Below are 19,020 nucleotides of genomic sequence, written 5' to 3' on the forward strand. Positions count from 1 at the left end.
ACATCAAAGACTGGACCAATGAATCTTACAATTCTCTCTCTCTCTCTCTCTCTCTCTCTCTCTCTCTCTCTCTCTCTCTCTCTCTCTCTCTCTCTCTCTCTCTCTCTGTCTCTCTCTCTCTCTCTTTCGTTGCTACTGATCGTGACAGGTATAGGCACTGCGGCTTGTTTACCAGTGTAGCTAGTTGTTTGATGCTGCTGCCTTATGACACACATGGCGCCCCTACGGCCAGAATGGCTATGGACTATACATACACTATTACATACATACAGCAGAAACGCCTTTGATTCCTCTCTTTTTTTTTATTGTACATAGGATTTGAGTGTTCTGCATTATCCAGAGGGTTGTAATGCCGGATGCAGATGATGATCATGAATAGATGTCTGATTGGTTGAGGAACCGTACTACAGCGGAAGTTTCACCCGGAAAATTGGCCGATCGGCTTGAAATTTGGATTATTCGTACGGAAGTGTATGGAAACAGTTCCTAACACCTCATGAAACCCATTTTCATCATTTTGCATAGGTTGTTTAGCGAAATTCTTTAGCCAGAAACCAATTCCTATTATATTATAGGATGTGCTGGTGACAGAGATACTTTTGATAGTATGATGTTACTTATTGATGTATCATGAATCCATGATGCAATCACAACCAAGTGTGTCTGGGACGGAGAGGAGACAAAAATTTTAATACACTATAAAAATGCATTTGTTGTCTAACCCCGTGTGTCGTGAAAGTTATGATGATTCTTGGTTCAGTGTTGTTCGTTCTGCAAGTAGTTTCAAGCAGTTGAAAGTTCTAGAAGCAGTCTACATTCGCATTCGTGATCCACATCTTTGTAAACAAAAAGAAAATGTCACCTCACTTACGCTATTCCAGTAAATTCGCACTCACACACACTTGCACATGCATGTCCATTGTCACACTGCACTTGCTGAATTTCCTATCATTTCTCACCTCACCTATAGTTTATTACCTGTGCAAATTGTTCCTAGGTTTGTGCTATTTTTCTTACTATGCTTGTATCCTCGCTGTTCCACTGCAAGTGTATAATGATCCTATTGTAGTTTCATCATTCTCTTTAGTGACGAATTCCATTGATAATTGTGACAAGAAAACGTTCTGGAATACATGATTCGTCCCCATGGTTGTGATATGAGTGCGCATTTAGTTATATTCATTGCATTATTATTAAGATTATTGTCTCCACGTCGCCTTTTTACACTATAAAAATATACTTTAGACATTCTGTACAGCCGGGTGCAATGTCATTTACACACCCACGTTACCTGGTTACTACAAAGTACTGTGGACTAGACTACGTATGTATGACTGTCTGTAGTCACTGAGTTCTAGCCAAGACTGGCAAGTAAGTTATCAGTATCAGTACTTACAAGTACTTGGCCGCGAAGAGCTGATGATGAGATCGCTTTGAAGACACACACGTCACCTACACTAACCATCAACGGAACGTCGTTACACTTGATCAAGTGTCAACAAACACTCTTCAACACAACAACAGCCACGTGGATCCACTGAGTACTGTAGACCTGATTACTAGTATTATGATTGTACATTTTGTAGTCTGTTCAGTTTCTATCAGTGAAGATTGTATTGTTATGACTGTAAGTACATAATTGTACACGTAATACGTAACGACGTTATGTAACTCGTTAGCTGTGTCGATGACACAATGACATGATGGGCTAGGCTCGGCCCTAGGCTATGGCCCTAAAGGCCTACACTGCCTAGCGCCTACAGTAGGGTACCGGTACTCGGTAGTATCAGGACCCGGACGTCGTCAAATACTAGACTGTCTGTAGTATAAAAATAATTTTGGCGACTCCTTGGGTAGAATTTCATTTTGCTATCTACTGAAACAGAAATATTTAGATATTATTGTATCACTGGCTGCAACGGAGTGCCCGCCAGTAGTACAATAGTAGTAGTACTGTGTTGTAGATCTACATCTCCGGAGAAATACGTTTCTTTGGCACTGATATCTTCTAGCGAGAAGTATGTATTTTTGTTTCCACGGATTCGGCGTGCAGAATGCAGTAGTTTTGCTAGAATTTTTGAAGGCGGGCAGGCCTAGTGCCTAGTGGTTGTAGTACAGTGCGAGTGCAGCGCAGAATTCGTCGTGCATTGGCACGCAGAAGACGGCTTTGCTGCTTGCAATGGAGTTTCCCACAGTTTCTTACACCGCTCTGGCCATCCTAGTGGTGGCGTTTATGTCATTCATTCGCCGCTGGCGGCCCAGGAAGCTTGTCGCTGCAGGCATCCCGCTGGACAAGCAAAGCGTGGTGCTAACGGGTAAAGCTACGCCTGATGCCCCTGATCCTGATGACAATCCAGCGCGAGCAGCGGCACCAACAACCATCGATGTAGACCAGGTCGAGACGGAAACGCCTCACCAAGACCGTGACCCGGTTACGGACGGTGCAGCAGCAGCACCGGGGCACGCTAGCAGGCAGTCACAGAGCGACAGCAGCAGGCGGAGACGTGTTGGCGGAAGGCAGTTCCTGGAGTATTTGCACGAGGATGCCAGGACAGTGTTTAGCTGGTTCGAGCGGGCTGTTCGCACAAATGGGGATAAGCGGATGCTTGGCCAGCAAAAATGTCCGAACGGAGAAGGTAACCTGGTAAACGTTAGACGAATACTAAAAAAACTTTAAATTTGTGAGTGAAAGACTGGCAATGGAAGTATGGAAGCATGCCAACGCATGATACATACCATCACGGCATCAGTCAACCACTTCAACTTGTTCAAGTAAACACAGAGCCCCAGACTGCCCAGAGGCTATGCAAATGAATCGAGATGATGTCATGGCGGTGAGTCAGCGGATTTGCTTATGAACGCCAGCCAGTGAATGCCAAGTATAGGTTATGTGAGTGCATCATCAGTTGAGAGGCTTTGGCAACAAAGTCGCGGCACAGCGCTGCACTAGCGACTCGCGCTGCATACATATCGCCCATAAGTGGTTCCGCTGACTCACCGCCATGGCATCATTATGAGCCATCCTAATAAAGATATTATTATTATTAGCACTGTAGTCTGTAGTCAAACCTCTTTAGGACGAACACTGATATGGCGAACTCCCATTGGTACAAGCCAGTGCCAATCCTATAGCTGGCCAGGCATCAAATATTATTGTTCGGCGACGATGAGCACCTGTGGGTGAACTTTCAAAGGCGACCTATTTTCAAGCGTGATTTGGACAAAATCAGCAAGTAGATCAGAACGTAGATCAGCACGTAGATCACTGCGCGTAGATCACTGCACGTAGATCACTGCACGTAGATCACTGCACGTAGATCACTGCACGTAGATCACTGCACGTAGATCACTGCACGTAGATCAGCACGTAGATCAGCACGTAGAATAGCACGTAGATCACTGCACGTAGATCAGCACGTAGATCACTGCGCGTAGATCACTGCACGTAGATCAGCACGTAGATCACTGCGCGTAGATCAGCATGTAGATCACTGCACGTAGATCAGCACGTAGATCAGCATGTAGCACAAACTTGTGTGCAGTCTAATCACAAGTACAGCTAGTGGCACGTACATGTACAAGTAGCGTAGCACACTACACTACAGTCTATTCAGAAGAAGATGATAATCTTGCTTTTGGCCATGAATGGGTCAACGGTTGATCTTTTCCAAGAAATAATTTTTGCCATGCAGTATGGAATGCTCTTCCAATTCTGTTTTTGGTGTCTATTTCTCCAAAAGATGGACCATTAGTTTCGGCCGGGTTTTGAGTATTCCGACCGGATTTAGCATTGGTCATTGGGCACGTTTTATAACACACAATTCGGTCAGTTCTAAAATTAGTTGTGGATGCTCTGTTCGATTACACAAATTTCGTCATCAGAATCGACCGAAGGCAATTCTGAAGAGAGGGCGGAATTGCTAATTCCCCCGCCAGAATTGACGCACTTGACGTACACGCCATGCTATGTCCACATGCGTGCGAGGGTTTACGGGATCGTACATGATCCCAAGTGATCTCCTTTTACAATTTTTACGTGTAGCCGTTCGTATATTAGCCGCAATCCGTTCATTCTGTTCATTCGAGATTTATAAAACCTGGATCCAGAATGCGTAATCGAAAGCGCCCAATGTGCAGACATGCTGTTGTCTCTGTACCCACCTGTCCTTTATTTTCGTTGTTTTACTATGATCTTTGATGTGTGTGTATGTGTTGTACAGAATGCTACGATTGGCTGACCTATAGAGAAGTGGGCGACAGAGTCAAGACTATCAGTGCTGGTCTGGCTGAGCTGGGATGCAAGGAAAAGCAGCGCATTGCCATACTGGGGTCGACACGGCCAATCACGACGATCAGCGAGTATGCAGCGTTTCGTCTCAACATGATCACCGTGCCGATAATGTACAAAGCGTCGCATCGTGTCCTGGAGCACATTCTAGATGAAGTACAGCCAATGCTCATACTGTCCAGCGGTGATAAGATTGCAGCTCTCCTGCAAATATGCAAAGATAAATCAATAGGCACCACCACGATTGTCTCCTTTGATTCGTTACCACAAGAAACACTTGAGGAGGCCCGAGAGCTGCAGATTGATATTCGACTATTGCATGAAGTTGAGGAGGCTGGCAAGAAGAACCCGTGCGCTGTGTCCCCCGCCACACCAGACGACATTGCGTCCATATCTTACACCAGCGGAAAGGGCTCCATGCCCAAAGGGGTCCTGCTCAGCCATCGCAACCTTATCGCCACGGCCAGTGCAGACATCGTCGGCAAGCCTCTCAGCTCCTACGCCATCCAGCCGCCAGTGCTCATGTTCTTCGGCGGCGTAGCGCACATCATGCCAAGGGTCGTGGTGCTGTACGCTATGGAGCTAGGCGGCAGCATCGGGTACTACGCAGGCAAGTCGACTATGAAGGACCTGCTTCTGTCCATGCAGCAGCTACGCCCTACCACCATCGTGACAGTGCCGTCTGTTCTGCACGGTATGGTCGACAGCATCCACGGTACCATTGGCAGGCGATGGCAGCCGATTGCAATGCTCCTGAATTGGGCAGTGCGCTGGCAGCTGGGGTACGTCAAGCAGGGCTACAGCTCAAAGGGAACGCTAGTCGACTGGCTCTTGCTGCGACCCATACGTGAAAGAATGGGCGGACGCATCGAGGTCATTGTTGTAGGTTCGGCCGCCTTGTCGGCCAAGACCGCTCAGCTGCTGCGTGTGTTCATGGCGTGTGACGTCATCGAAGCGTACGGCAAAACCGAGACTGCATCGGCGGGCACGCTTTCCCTGGCTGCAGATACATCCCACGGCCATGTGGGCAGGCCCATGCTCTGCACACACATCAAGCTCACGTCTGTACCCGACATGGGCTACGACGCCTTCTACGGCAAAGGGGAGGTGTGCATCAAGGGTCCGAGTGTGTGCATGGGATTATGGCAGAAGGACGGACCTCACTACGACGGTGTGCGTGATGAGAACGGCTGGCATCACTCCGGTGACATCGGCCGATGGCGTCCCAACGGCACCCTGGAGATCGTTGATCGTATCGGCAACGTCTTCCGGCTGACAAACGGCGTCAGCATAGCACCGGAGAAGATCGAAGCCATCCTGCAGGAAGTGCCCTACATCACGGACATCTTCATCTACGGCTCGTCGTCGCGCGCAATGTGCGTGGCTATCGTGGTGCCGTCCGAAAAGGGTCTGAAGACCTGGCTGACGACGGGCATGGGGTACAAGCACAGCGAGGCGTTCAGCAACATGGACCTGGTCGATCTCTGCCAGAACACCGTCGTTCACCAGGTGATCATGCGCAGCATTAAGGAGCACTGCAGCGCGCACGGCCTCAGCAGCCAGGAGATGCCGCACGCCATCTTCCTCAGCCCGACGCCGTTCCGAGACACCCCTGGCCTGGTCACGCCAACGCTCAAGGTGCGTCGCAAGGATGTCACCGAGAAGTTTGCCCCGGTCATTCAGGAGATGTATGCCAAACTGAAGAAAAAGAGCTGAGCTGCAACCATTCCGATGAAGAAAAAGAGCCCTCTGCTACTTTGCTTCAAACAACATTGTGGTGTACTCGCAATACACGGTGAAAGAGAGGGTCGGCGGAAGATTGCGCTGCGTCAGAGCTAGTGCACACACCATGCACTTTTTTCCTTTGGAATGTAGTACTTGAATCAACCAGCAGGAATTTCTCACACTGGCAACTAGCCTGCTCTGGCAGTGTCGGTGCTGAAAATGAGCTAGCTAGCCCCCGCCGCCACTCCCTTTTCCCTCCCAGTTTATCTGTCATAGTTACGGCATGTTTCTGATCAGCTTCATGGCCACTAGTACCCCAGTCTGTATTTATTGTAGACACACAGCGTTGCTCATTGGACAAAACGCAGGCTCGATGTCCGGCTCCGGCGCAGCTTTATATCGAATACGCCACATCTAAGGTGGCGGACAACGCAACACAAGCCGTGTAGCATGTAGTTGTCCCGCAGTGGAACGTGGGTTAATTAAGGACTACAGGCCCACGGTGGTGTGTTGCTTAAAAAAAAACTCTTTAGAAAAGAACATATCCCACGTACCACTCACAGAATCACTGTGCAATACCTGATTATGATTACGAAGCTGTTCATCATGCCTAGGTACCACTCAACCATGCTATTACATCAAGTATTACGTAATGACTTTTCATGGTGATGTACTACTACTGTCTGTGTATACAATCATATTCTTCACATGGCGTCAGTTACATGAGAGTGGATGTATGAGCAGTTACTGGTGATACGTGTACAATGTGAGTGGATGTATGAGCAGTTACTGGTGATACATGTACAATGTGAGTGGATGTGTGAGCAGTTACTGGTGATGCATGTACAATGTGAGTGGATGTATGAGCAGTTACTGGTGATACATGTACATGTACTTGTAGCTTCAGTTGTATTGTGCTCCCAGCACATTCAGGCAAGAAAAAAACAACAAAGAATTCATTTTCATGAACTGCATTGCAAAAGCCCCAGTCACACATGCTCTTGAAAGTGGCGACACTGCAGCAGTGGAAAGTACCATGGCAACTGCAAACAGTAGAGCACACAACCCCTACAGAAGGAGTGTGTAGCTCTGACATGCAGTGTGCTGTCCCAAGCTGATCGGCCATGCATGTGATACAGAAAATCCAATGCTTCTTATCCGTACACGTCTCTGATCGAACACATCTATACGGGATCAGATTGAGCAGTGCCCACTGCCAGCGTACGAGGGCATCTGAAAAATGCCGTTCACAGGCGACTGCGTCGGGACAGCACTGATGGCGGAGTTGTACGCTCTGGGGGAGGGGGATTGTAGTGCTGATGAACCATTGGTGGCATGCATGCACGGCGAGAACTCCTGTCTGCCATCTGCTAGAATAGATTCGAGAACTATGATGGTGGACGATTTCTAAGTCAGCTCACTACTGCACTGGCCAGCCAGCTGGGAATAGTAATTGAGAGTGGGAGGGAGAGACAGACAGACAGACAGAGGGGGAATTTTCTCAAGTGTAACAGTAGTTCAAGTCTGATCTACAACGTACACATCATAGATGTGCAGATAGAACGGTGGAAGAACCCAACTAGAACAATAAGCCGTAGGTGGTCAGGCACCATTCTAAAAAGGAGAATAAATTCTAGGCTATTCCTACAATAAAAAGTGTTGTAATTAGCTGTGTGAAATCATCATCTGCGTACCAGTTATCAAGTTGGTTTAGAACGTGCAGACCATAGGGAGTGCAGGGTGGGAGTCGCAGGACTGGTGGCTTTCCGCTTAGCAGACTGAGATGTGCCCGGGGCCCGTCTGAATTATTCATGTACATGAACAGGAAAGCATGCCCAATGACATGCACACACACGCACAGATATGCACACACATGCACACACACACACACGCAAACACATGCACACACACACACGCAAACACATGCACACACACACACGCAAACACACACACACACACACACCAGATGTCAGGCCATATACAACCATGACAATGGCAACTCATTGATCACATGGCAGGCTGAACTCCTGGCAGCTCTCTTCGTGCAGTGGTTCGTTCTTTTCGGAAGTTCCTTGTGTCTGTGATATGACATCAGTTACGTGTACTTTATAATTATACTTCGTAGTACGTTTTGAGAAAAGGGTTCTATTTCTCGCAACATTTCTCAGTTGCAAATATAGCATGATATTTTTCTTTATTGTCGTTTCTTTTTCTTGTTTCCTCAGTCAGTTTTCGAGTCTCATCAGTGTCCCTGCTCTCCCACCCTTCACTTCTTTGCATGTTGCTATAATGTGACATGGCCGCTTGCAAAGCGTGTGTACTCAGCCGTCACACATGGCTGGCAAACCAAGTGACAGTTCCTCTGTCACGTCCGGGTTTTCAACCCACATGCTCGTTTGAACCAAGCCTCATCCCTCGGCGTTGACCTTCTCCAGGCATGAGCAAGAGAAGAGGCGGGCAAACGAGGAGAGGGTGCGAGTAGTTGAGCAGGCCGCCTTCTTGCCTCTCATGTTCAGTGCAACCGGAGGCTATCATAGTTTCTGAAACGGGTTGTAGTCCTGCTTTCAGACAAGCAGAAGGAGCCCTGCTCTACAACGATGGCCTAGATCTGCTCCAAGATTTCTTTCACAATGATACGCTCATCAGTGACTTCATCTAATGCCAGCCTCCGAGGACATTGAGTTCGATCTGTGGATGAACGGGCTTGACATGCAGCAGTGGCGGAATCGTTGGCTCTAGTGGCCAATGACTGTCACCTAGCCCCCTAAAACTGCGCTAAGACAGCTACCTGTTGAGTGTTGGCCTGAGATACTGCTGCCCGGCGTTGATTTTTATTGTTTCGTTTCTTTCATAGTTCTTTTCCTCCTCAATTTTATATTGCTTTTTCTCTTTCTTTTTGTTTCGCTTTCTGAGCTGGAACTTTTACTAACTATTACTTTGAGAAAACAAAACTGCACTGGGTGTACTGCTGCCAGTGCTGGGTGTACTGCTGCCAGTACTGGGTGTTCTCCATCCATGCAGTTAGTGAGTACAGTACTGTATCAAGCTGGCGTCCATCTAGGCCACTCAACAGGTGCTGCCCGTATAAAACAACGCTCACTCGGTGACCAGCGACCGGTCTTGCTCTCTTGATGCTCTACGAAATAATTTTAACACGAGAGCACGAGAAACAGTACTCACCAGAATGTAAGAGGCACTCCGGTGACAAATACTTGTAACTTCGAAGTACAGTAAAACCTGTGTTTGCCGGACCCTGTACCAAGCAGAATCCTGCATTGACCGAACAACTTTTCATGCACCGACGTCCTGTGGATCAACTTGCATCCCTGGATCAAGCTGAATCCTGTCATATCGGGACAGTTTCCGTTGCACCAAGGGATTAGGGCGGGTTTACTGTACCTTACCAAAGTAATTTCTGGCAAAACTGCTAGAGTGAGGCCATATTAAAGGGTATTTTAGCAGGTTTTACTCACACTAGCTTTTTTGCGTGTGCTGAAAGGACCAAGCGGAAAATCAATGATAGGCAGTATCTTTATTTAGTATATTTAGTTCTGAAGTATCTTTTCAAGTGAACATTTCCCTGCCAGTAAACGTATTATGATGGAAACACCCGTGTTACAACAGTCATTATCAAAACTGTCCCAAAAAGCAGTCCCAATGAGACTCTGCTTACCGCTTTTGAGGTCTACTGGCTGCTTTCATGGGCCCAGAGGATGAAAGTGTTGATGACCGAACAGCTGGAGAGAGAGAGAGAGAGAGAGAGAGAGGGAGAGAGAGAGAGAGAGAGAGAGAGAGAGAGAGAGAGAGAGAGAGAGAGAGAGAGAGAGACCATACAGACATCCAATGAACCATGCACACACCACAAACCCATGCAGGAGGCATGTGCATTCAGAACAAGCCAGAGTGACCCAGAGCAAGACAGCTCAACACAGCTTTGTTTGACCAGACTGCTCCTGCCTAGGAGAATTACTAGTAGAACAAGCCCGGGATTCTAGCAATTACTGTATTGTGTAAGCAACCTATTGATCAGACTGAGAACCACTGGTTCGGTAGACTAAGTCCTCTACTTGCTCCAGTGGTAAGCTTTTCGTAAACAGATATCCTCACAAACAACCTACGGTAGGTGAACACTCCCAGATACCATCAGCTGCAATAACCATGGCAACTTGAGATAAAAAAGTATGCCAGAGTCAAGGCAGCACTGAACTGTCCGAAATAAAACATCCAGTGATGCAGCGGGCAAGAAATAACGCACCTCCCTTGGAAGTCTGTGACTGCTCGGCAACCATGCTCTGTATAGTGGAGCGGTTCAGGCAGGAGTCAATGTGCTCGTTCAGCTGATCATTGCTGAGGGCATGGACGAACTTCTGGCAAACTGGGCATTGCACATTGGACGCAGGTTTCTGAAAAAGATCAACACACACAAGACACAGTTGTGCGCGCAATGTTAGCTGGCTGGTTTCACCACCATCATCTCCTTACTCTAGTACGGTCAACCGTGCGAATAACGACCCTCAATCGTGCATGAGAAAAGTGTGGTTATTGGCAAGTTGCTGAAAGTACTTGAAGTATGATAATCAAGTTCACGCATGCCTGGGTCAGTCAAGCCTATGCACAGTACGCAGTGATGCACATCATCACATCAACAGCATAAAGCTAAGCCAGATTGGCTGCTGGAAGGGATACAGTCAACACCAACGGCACAAAGCTAAGCCAGAGTTACTGAGTAGCTGCTGGAAGGGATACTGTAGTATATTCAACACCAATGGCACAAAGCTAAGGGGGGGGGGGTCGTCGTAAAAGTTGTTGTAGTCCCTGAAACGAACATCATTCATTGGAGGGGGGGGGCAGGCAGGGGGGGGGGTAGGCAGGCAGGGGGGGGGGGGGCAGGCAGGGGGGGGGGGGGGGTAGGCAGGGGGCAAATCAACCAACACTGTACATGCATAGGATTTTCATTCCGGAGAGGAGAGGTGTCAGAGCATGAAATGAACAACGCCCGTTTCAGGGATGACAACAAGTTTTTCAACGACCGCTAAGCCAGAGTACATACTGGAAGGGTGCAGTCATGCAGTCAACAACAACAGTTGGATTCAGAATACACACCACTAACCGCTCCAGCTTCCGCAGTTGCCGCTGAATTAGTGACATCTCTGGCCTCAGACATAGGCTCCATCCCCGGCGCCCATTCAGAGGGAACATCAGACTCCAAGCTAAACTCTGTCTCATCAACCATCGCCGAAAGGGGAGACATCGCTGCTGAATCCAACAAGCCAATGCCAGAATCTAGTGAGGATGGCTCTGGCTCTGGCCGCTGCTCTGGCTTCGGCTGCTGCCTGACACTGTCGTCCATACCATCGTCAAGTGGGGCATCAGTTGCATCCGACAAGAGTATAGCATCGGTACTCACGGGTTGAGACGGACCTTTGTTAGACGTAGCTGCTGGGCGCCGAACAAAGCTTGTCAAGCTCATCTGCTGCTTCTTCTCGACACGCTGCAGACCGGAGAGGCGAACACCTGAGAAAAAGGCACCGTTGACAAGTGCCCAGAATGCAGATACATGTACATGACATGTACATGAGCGCCGACATCATACTAGTATGTATACAGGTAGAGCACTGTACATTACACCAGCAATGACAGTACAACAATTAACATGACTCAACTCTACACACAGGTGAACTCTGGTCCCAGTAGCCATCAATGGGATCAGCTCCAGGGATGATCTTGAAATGCACATCGTTGGTGCTATGTCTCCCTGGTCACCAGCCACAACAAACAAACAAACAAACAAAAACGAACATGCAAGGCATCTCTGCACATAACTCACCCATCAAGCGCAGGCGAAGTGGTCCTTTAGTGGCGGCGATCTCAGAGCGTAAGCTCGACGACGCTGCAGAGAAGAGTGCCTCGACCGACGACACTGGCAAAGGAAAGGATACGGCTCGGCTGCGCACCTGAAACGTCACTTCTTTCAACTTGAGAGTCACAGTCTTGCCCTACACAGAACAGTACACAAGGTATGACACAAGTACAAGCGTAATGAGGTCACACTGCCAGTGGCTGACGAAAACACAATAAAATCAAACCCTCAATTTCACTAATGATATGCAGAATGTCCACTACAGAACCAACATAGGCGAACTATCATCGTGAATGCACCCCGTACTTCGGTCAGGAAAGATAGGTCAGGAAGAATAGAACAAATGATGTAAATCAACAGCACATGTGTATAGCTAGAACGACACGGCAGTGGTGTATAGCTATTGTGCCACTACCCCTACTCACTTCCATCTTCTCCTTCTCAACATCCTCGGCAAGATTCTCGCACAGCTCTCGGCACTTGGCAAGCAGATCTTGTGGCTTGCTGAGTTCGCGGAAGGTGCGCTCCACACTGACACTCTTGCTCTGGTAGTCGTCGGCCGACGACACACTGCTGCTGCCCAGTCCCAGGGAAATGTGTATGTAGTACTGCGCTGTGCCGGGCGAATGCAGCAACCACAGCAGGTCACGCTTCTCGTACAGCTCGCCGCACGTGTTCACGCCGAGCGCCTTCAGGAGCCGCTCCGACACCTTGCCAATGCCGTTCACCTGCCATACACATAGTCATCATGTACAGAAAGCAGACAGCACATGACCACACGTGCACAATACATGTACACAACGCAGGCAGTACACGTACACACATGTACAATACACACAAGGCACTGGTGCTGCGGGGCAATTTGAGATCAAGGATTCTCAATAAGCATTTTCACCCATCTCCACCAAATGTTGGTTACATCTCCCCTGGTTTCAGTCCTGCCTAACACATGGCCTGTACATGTACATGTGCATGCACCAGTGGAATAATGGCTAGCTCTTGTGTGCACTTGAAAGAACATGGACAAAAGCAGAAGCTGTCATGACTGGAAACTGCAGTCAGTGATAGCCATTGAACTCCCCGCGTGCACAGAGGAGTCAACCCTGCAGGACATACTAAGGACAATTCCCACTGTAGAATGGTGGTCCGGTCATGACAGGTAGAACGCAGAGAGCGCGACGCGTCAAATGGCACACCTACTTTGCAGTTGCAGTATATCTGTGTAACTCTGAACACTGCGGTATTAAAATACACCGCAGTGTTCAGATTTGCGCAACGATCTACCGGAACAACAGTTTTGCCGGGTGAAATGATCCGACCCAAAGTGAAAGGCCCATGACGCCCTGGAAGTGGTGTGAATGCTGCTGGACGAACACATGTAATGAAATCGGAACTGGTCCAGGGCGCAGGTTTCGTACTTTGGGTCGGATTTCATCTAGCGCAACAGTACATGCCCGATGGAGCTGTATAGTAAGTAAGCGTACCTAAGCAAGCGGACACTAACACTCATTCAGTCAGCTAACAGGGGAGGGGATAGTACACTGACCTTGCGAATGGGAAGTTCTCTCATGAAGGATAAGATGGCGTCGCGGTCATTCGGGAGTATGTACACGCCGTTGGGCTTGTTCCGGTCAGACCCTATCTTGGCCAAACGCCGATTGGCAGCAACGCCGGCGCTGGCCGTCAGTCCCGTGTGCTGGTGAACACGAAATATGATCTCTTGCAGCACATCGGCGAGGCTATTGCCGAACGATCGCTTCCGCTGCGCTCCGGCAACGGGTTGGCAGCGGCTATTTCCGCCGACGCAAGCCTCCACGGACGAGGCACCATGTGTTTCCGTTGCATTCTCACTAGCAGAAGCAGCAGCACCACCACCACCAGCACCAGCAGGTAAATCACATGCTACATTACCGGGATCAGCAGAGCATTGATCTACTTCAGGCGACCGGCTACAGTAGGTAGCAGTGGCACTGGTGGAGCTTGCTGTTGCCATGCAGCCTGTTGTTGCCATGGAGCTTGCTGTTGTCACGGAGCTTGTTGTTGCCATGGAGCTTGTTGTTGCCATGGAGCTTGCTGTTGTCACGGAGCTTGTTGTTGCTATGTCACTAGGCTGGTGCACGGCAGGATCACCTTGACTACAAGATGCTCCGCTAGACACGAGTTGATCGTGACCACCGGCAAAGGCATCACCGTCCATGATATACTGCTTCACGCCTGAGCATTTGTCGGGCTCCGGACGCTCTATCGGGTACGAGTGGATTTTACCTTCTCTTTGCCGCTGCTCGACAAACTCTGTCACGTCCAAGAAGGACTCGTCCAAACCGACTGCTTCAAAGTCAGGATCATACATTGCCAGAATAGCTCGCACCTGACAGATACGGACAGCATGAAAGCAAAGATACAGGGAAACATGCTTGTACTAGAAGGTCTGCTCTGTTTGCTGCCAACTATTTGACAAAAATTCCCCTAGCACACCACAGCCACAGCACTGCCAACATCGGGCCATGTTTGTGCATGGAGTAGTTAGGTAAACTATAAACCAACGTCCACCACCACGGAGGACTCATAAAGCAAACAAAATCAAAGCATCGACTTGCTACCAGCTGCAGCAGTGCAGCATAATAAGCCCATTGTGCAATGACGTAATTCGCACCATAAACACCCCCATACAGCCACCCGGGCATGGTCGTGTGGGGTGTTGAACAGTGTATTCCTGGTCCCAGCGTACTCACAGGCATTACTCATACCTCCCAATGCGCAATGGGCTTAGTGAATTTAGCCTAACCATAACTAAAAGGTGTTGCTGCCAAATCTACAACAGACAGCATAATGCATCCCACACACACACACATGACAACATAACAAGCACAGTCTTGCTCACCTCCTGACTTGCAGTCCGGTAGCGATCAAAGTGTGACTTGACGAGCACCAGATCTGGACACAGCTTCTTGCCAATGAACCCCGGCATGCCTGCGCGCACACCGTACTTGCGAGCCACGTAATTGGAGGTCGACTGCGGTCCAATAATCAACAGCAAAACAACAAGAACATGTGACTTACACAAGCTTGCAATGGCACAAGGTTATACTATGTTCGTTGTTACTCATGAGTTCCATGGCTATTCGGCCAATCACCAGACAACAATGAACCGCTACTTGTATTAATTTATTACGACAGCCCATTAGCACATGTGACAGGTGCATGACTTGTGGCAACGGCATGCATGCAGTTACTCATTCACAACTTTGTCTATTTTCTTTGCTGTGTTGTGCTGTCCGGTGCTGTTGTTCTGCTTGTGAAATAAGAGTAGCACGCCTTTTCATTGTATTCGCATTTGATTGGATGTAGGCCAGGTCACATGGAACATTCATAGCTCTCACCTGTACATGTGTGCGTAGAGAGAGAAAGAGAAAGAGAGAGAGAGAGAGAGAGAGAGAGAGAGAGAGTGTGTGTGTGTGTGTGTGTGTGTGTGTGTGTGTGTGTGTGTGTGTGTGTGTGTGTGTGTGTGTGTGTGTGTGTGTGTGTGTGTGTGTGTGCGTGTGTGTGGTGTGTGGTGGTGTGTGTCCATACGGTGCAGTGGTATGTGCAGTGATTTCCAGAGGTTGTGGGTTCGATTCCCGACGATTATGATCACATACGTCTTTCTTCTGTTTCTCAGACTCCTCCTGACTTTTCTTTCATTCTCCTGGGTGGTTACCAACAGCCAGGGCATGAGTATGTGGTGTGATGTGTGTGGGGGAAAAAAATGAAATATGACAAAGAAGTAGGGATTCGCTGGCCAGAAAAAGCCACTTCATAGTTGTGTGGTGTCGACCAGGCTAAATAGTGGCGGTCAATTCTTCAACCTTGCAAGCTATTGAATGATGCAATCCCAGTACAAGTTCCTATGACTTCTGCTGTAGCATCGCTATCATCGCCTCCGGCGATGGGCGTCAAATGGTCAAATGTGTGTGTGTGTGTGTGTGTGTGTGTGTGTGTGTGTGTGTGTGTGTGTGTGTGTGTGTGTATGTGTATGTGTACGTGTGTGCACGTGCGTGTGTGTGTGTGTGAAGAAACAGAGGAGATCTACTCACAAGCATGCCCATGCCACCCACAGCCATTGGCTTGTCGGCCAGCTCTGGCTGATCCAGAATCTCCACAGCAGCATAGAATGCATCCATGTCAATGTGCACCACGTGTCGCGTGAGGTCACGGCTAGCCTCCACATGAGCTGTGTACGCGTCAGCCTGCTGGGTGGCTAGCTTACGATCTGACACTGTTACGGCTGCCAGCTCCTGCTGCTGCCTTGCGACACGCTCCTCCACAACCTTCTCCTTCTTCATTTCATTCTGGTAATAAAGTGAATTCTTCGACGCCTCGTAAATGATCTGATTAACGTGCTCCTTGTCCAGACCTTGCATTCCTGCTTTATGCGTGTTCAGGGCCGTGCGCCAGCGTGATGAGTCATCGCCTTCGGTGCCTGCAGCGGCTTCCTCTTGATTGGCAGTTGTCCCACTATGCTGCAACGTACTACTGCCACCACTGCCACTACTGCCACTGGTGCAGCTACCCACGCCAACACCCGTACTAGCTGTGCTTTTCGTCGCTTGCGGGCCATCCGTTTGTGTCGACAGTGTGGAGCATGTTATTGTTGATTTCTGCATATGAGAACCAGCAGCATCATCATCAGTTCTGATTTCAATCTGCTCACAAGGAACATTTGCTCCATCCACCAGCTGTTCCAAAGTGGCTGCCCAAAACTCCTCATCCTCTTCAGCTTCAAAGTCGTCCATTTAGCACAAAGTAACTACTACTACTGAGTGCTAGTGCCTGCTAATTCACTCTTTCAATATACTACACACTCACTGCAGCTTTCAGACTTCAACTAATTACTTGCATACAGTCAACTCAGGCCTGGTGAAATTAATCAAACATGATTCTGTTGACCCTGCCCATATGCATGGTGACTTGACAGAATTGTCGACTACAAAAATTCAGTTTCATTCAGCTCATTCTGATTTGACCCAGGTTACTGCAACATATTATGCCTCAATGCAGCTCGCATAGTTATTACTAGTACAATTATTTTCTGATTATGTAGAGACCATCTGAGTAGCTTTCATTCTCAAACTAATTTGTAGTCTGCAAATGCTTCTGAAACATGTTCTGACGTGCACAAGGATTCATAATCCAAGTCCTTTCGCGGGGTTCACGTTCAGGCAACTAACAGTTACTAGAGAGGTTCAGATGCACGTTATTTCCGACGTGACGCGCAATTTCACGTCAAATTTGGCGTAAAACTCCAAATTTCGACGTGAGCAGCAGGTCACTCGCGTTGATTTTCGACGTGCGAGCAAATAACGCGAACTGAACTTTCGCGTCACGTCAGAAATAACGTGCATCTTAACCTCTCTACTATTACTTGTAATGTTAGTACTTTTCAAAAATTAAAACGTGGAACACAGAAGACGTGTACACTGAGACCACGCGTGAACGTGAAGCTTGCAAGGGGAATGCCCTTTTCTATTTCATGTTCGTCATGACGTCAGCGATTTCGTTGCATCCTCTTCTTCTTTCTCACCTGAGTTGTGGCAGTACTGCCAATCACAAAGAAGTCCTTCGTGGAGGAGCTGCTGGAAACCCTGACCAAGTCTACGTAGTCGTTGCAAGAACACTTGACTTGGTCAGCAGGCTGGTACTGTTTCTTAGTCATCTTTCTGGCGTTTGCTCCTCGCCACAATATATTTCGGATAAGATCAAATTCAGCTTTTGCAACACTAGAACAGTAGAAGTGCTACTGGTCAGACTATCACAATAACTGTAGTCAACAGCTGCACAGTACTGTGGTCGTGGAATTTGTGTTTCACAAGTGCTGAGTGAAGACTTATGGATGTGGCAGCGATCTGCTCGTTGCTGTGTGTTTTCGTAGCTTTAAATGTGTCTCTCGTAGCTGCTCAAAATGACCAACACAATGTGAGCTGCGAGGATCTGCTGCCTGGGCAGTTTCAGTGCTTGCCGCCCATGATTGACTCTAAAACTCAAGCTGCTGAAGGCTGCACTAAGGAGCGTAATGTGCTAGTACCATGCTTTCCATCACCCAGGACCTATTGTAATGGTCGCTTGTTTGACGGCAATGAAACGAGAGAAGAAGCCGGCTTCTTCCGCAATGTTTCGTGCCGACATGTCGGCGGTAAAAGCTACAAGACCGCAGTGGGCCTGACATTCCTGGGTATGTTTGGCGTGGACCGGATGTACCTCGGCTATCCAGCACTTGGCCTCCTGAAGATGTGCACATTTGGATTCTTTATGCTTGGCCAGCTGGTGGATATGGTGCTTATAGCAGCACAGGTTGTGGGCCCAGCCGACGGTTCAGACTACTACATCGACTTCTACGGTCCGGTCACAACTAATTTACGGCACAACGCTGAGACATATCCACACATGACATGATCCGAGTTGTGGTGGACTGCTCTCCTGATCTAACAGATTAGTCATTGAGGCTTGTGTGAATATTGTGATCTATCAGCTTATAAGTTTCAAGTCTTTATTTCTCACATGTTGCTGCTGCTGCTCTACCAATGGTGTGTTGTAAATATTCCCGATGGCAATTCTTGTTTACGTCTTTGTTGATATTGGTTCATTATTCAAACTCTTGCTTGCTAGTACGCATGCGAATCGACACTATTTCCCTTACGACTGCTGAAAATAGGCCTGCATGTACATAGCACAGCTCAGTCCGAGCCTGTTCTTTTCTAGCACCTAAAATATCTCTCTGCTCTTGTAATTGTTCCGTGTCCCTCTGTACAATATTTGTCTCTATCTACACTGTGCCGATGATGAAATTGGAAGCTTTCTGTAGAAATCTTTTATTTTTGCCTTTTGGGCAATTTTTAATACGGTGCATCATGAATTCATATTTTTCAGATACATTTGGAACACATTTTTCCCAGCGTTATATGTTTGTCATTCATGATCTATCTTGCCCAGGGAGCCCTACATATACGGTATGTGTAGGGCTCCCTGATCTTGCCGTAAGTTTCGGCGCCTGAAAAAATGAGACCTGGTGGATTTGCAATAAATGGCGGAGATGTCGAAAAACTAAAAGCACGTCTGTTGTGTGATGCTGTATAGTCACATGACCTGTACAGCACCTGCACCCTCCCCACTA

At 48.2% G+C, this 19,020-nt stretch overlaps 3 protein-coding genes across 3 annotated transcripts; 2 read left to right on the forward strand and 1 right to left on the reverse strand.

The window, feature by feature from the left end:
- The first annotated feature begins 1,811 nt into the window (after positions 1 to 1,811).
- LOC135805312 (long-chain-fatty-acid--CoA ligase 5-like) lies at positions 1,812 to 6,760 on the forward strand. Its single transcript, XM_065319332.1, has 2 exons — positions 1,812 to 2,636; positions 4,221 to 6,760. Exons 1-2 carry the CDS (start codon positions 2,180 to 2,182, stop codon positions 6,002 to 6,004), a joined length of 2,241 nt encoding a protein of 746 aa, XP_065175404.1. The 5' UTR covers positions 1,812 to 2,179; the 3' UTR covers positions 6,005 to 6,760.
- A 452-nt stretch (positions 6,761 to 7,212) lies between these two features.
- On the reverse strand, positions 7,213 to 17,027 carry LOC135805311 (DNA polymerase kappa-like). Its single transcript, XM_065319331.1, has 9 exons — positions 15,947 to 17,027; positions 14,755 to 14,886; positions 13,420 to 14,241; positions 12,299 to 12,601; positions 11,841 to 12,009; positions 11,124 to 11,527; positions 10,269 to 10,416; positions 9,687 to 9,750; positions 7,213 to 7,813 (listed from the first exon to the last, which is right to left on the reverse strand). The coding sequence occupies exons 1-9, from the start codon at positions 16,643 to 16,645 to the stop codon at positions 7,714 to 7,716; spliced, it is 2,841 nt and encodes a 946-aa protein (XP_065175403.1). The 5' UTR covers positions 16,646 to 17,027; the 3' UTR covers positions 7,213 to 7,713.
- A 711-nt stretch (positions 17,028 to 17,738) lies between these two features.
- Positions 17,739 to 18,302, forward strand: LOC135806943 (TM2 domain-containing protein 1-like). Its single transcript, XM_065321085.1, has one exon. The coding sequence runs from the start codon at positions 17,739 to 17,741 to the stop codon at positions 18,300 to 18,302; it is 564 nt and encodes a 187-aa protein (XP_065177157.1).
- The last annotated feature ends 718 nt before the right edge of the window (positions 18,303 to 19,020 follow it).

The sequence above is a fragment of the Sycon ciliatum genome, chromosome 1 (assembly GCF_964019385.1).
Source record: "Sycon ciliatum chromosome 1, ocSycCili1.1, whole genome shotgun sequence".
Lineage (NCBI taxonomy): Eukaryota > Metazoa > Porifera > Calcarea > Leucosolenida > Sycettidae > Sycon > Sycon ciliatum.

Excerpts from the sequence above, each read along its gene's own strand:
- LOC135805312 (XM_065319332.1), top strand. The coding sequence starts at position 2,180 with ATGGAGTTTCCCACAGTTTCTTACACCGCTCTGGCCATCCTAGTGGTG. Across the intron at positions 2,637-4,220 it reads AAAATGTCCGAACGGAGAAG|AATGCTACGATTGGCTGACC; the intron begins GTAACCTGGTAA and ends TGTGTTGTACAG.
- LOC135805311 (XM_065319331.1), bottom strand. The coding sequence starts at position 16,645 with ATGGACGACTTTGAAGCTGAAGAGGATGAGGAGTTTTGGGCAGCCACT. Across the intron at positions 12,010-12,298 it reads TTGAGAAGGAGAAGATGGAA|GGCAAGACTGTGACTCTCAA; the intron begins GTGAGTAGGGGT and ends TGTTCTGTGTAG. Across the intron at positions 11,528-11,840 it reads ACTTCGCCTGCGCTTGATGG|GTGTTCGCCTCTCCGGTCTG; the intron begins GTGAGTTATGTG and ends CCTTTTTCTCAG.
- LOC135806943 (XM_065321085.1), top strand. The coding sequence starts at position 17,739 with ATGGATGTGGCAGCGATCTGCTCGTTGCTGTGTGTTTTCGTAGCTTTA.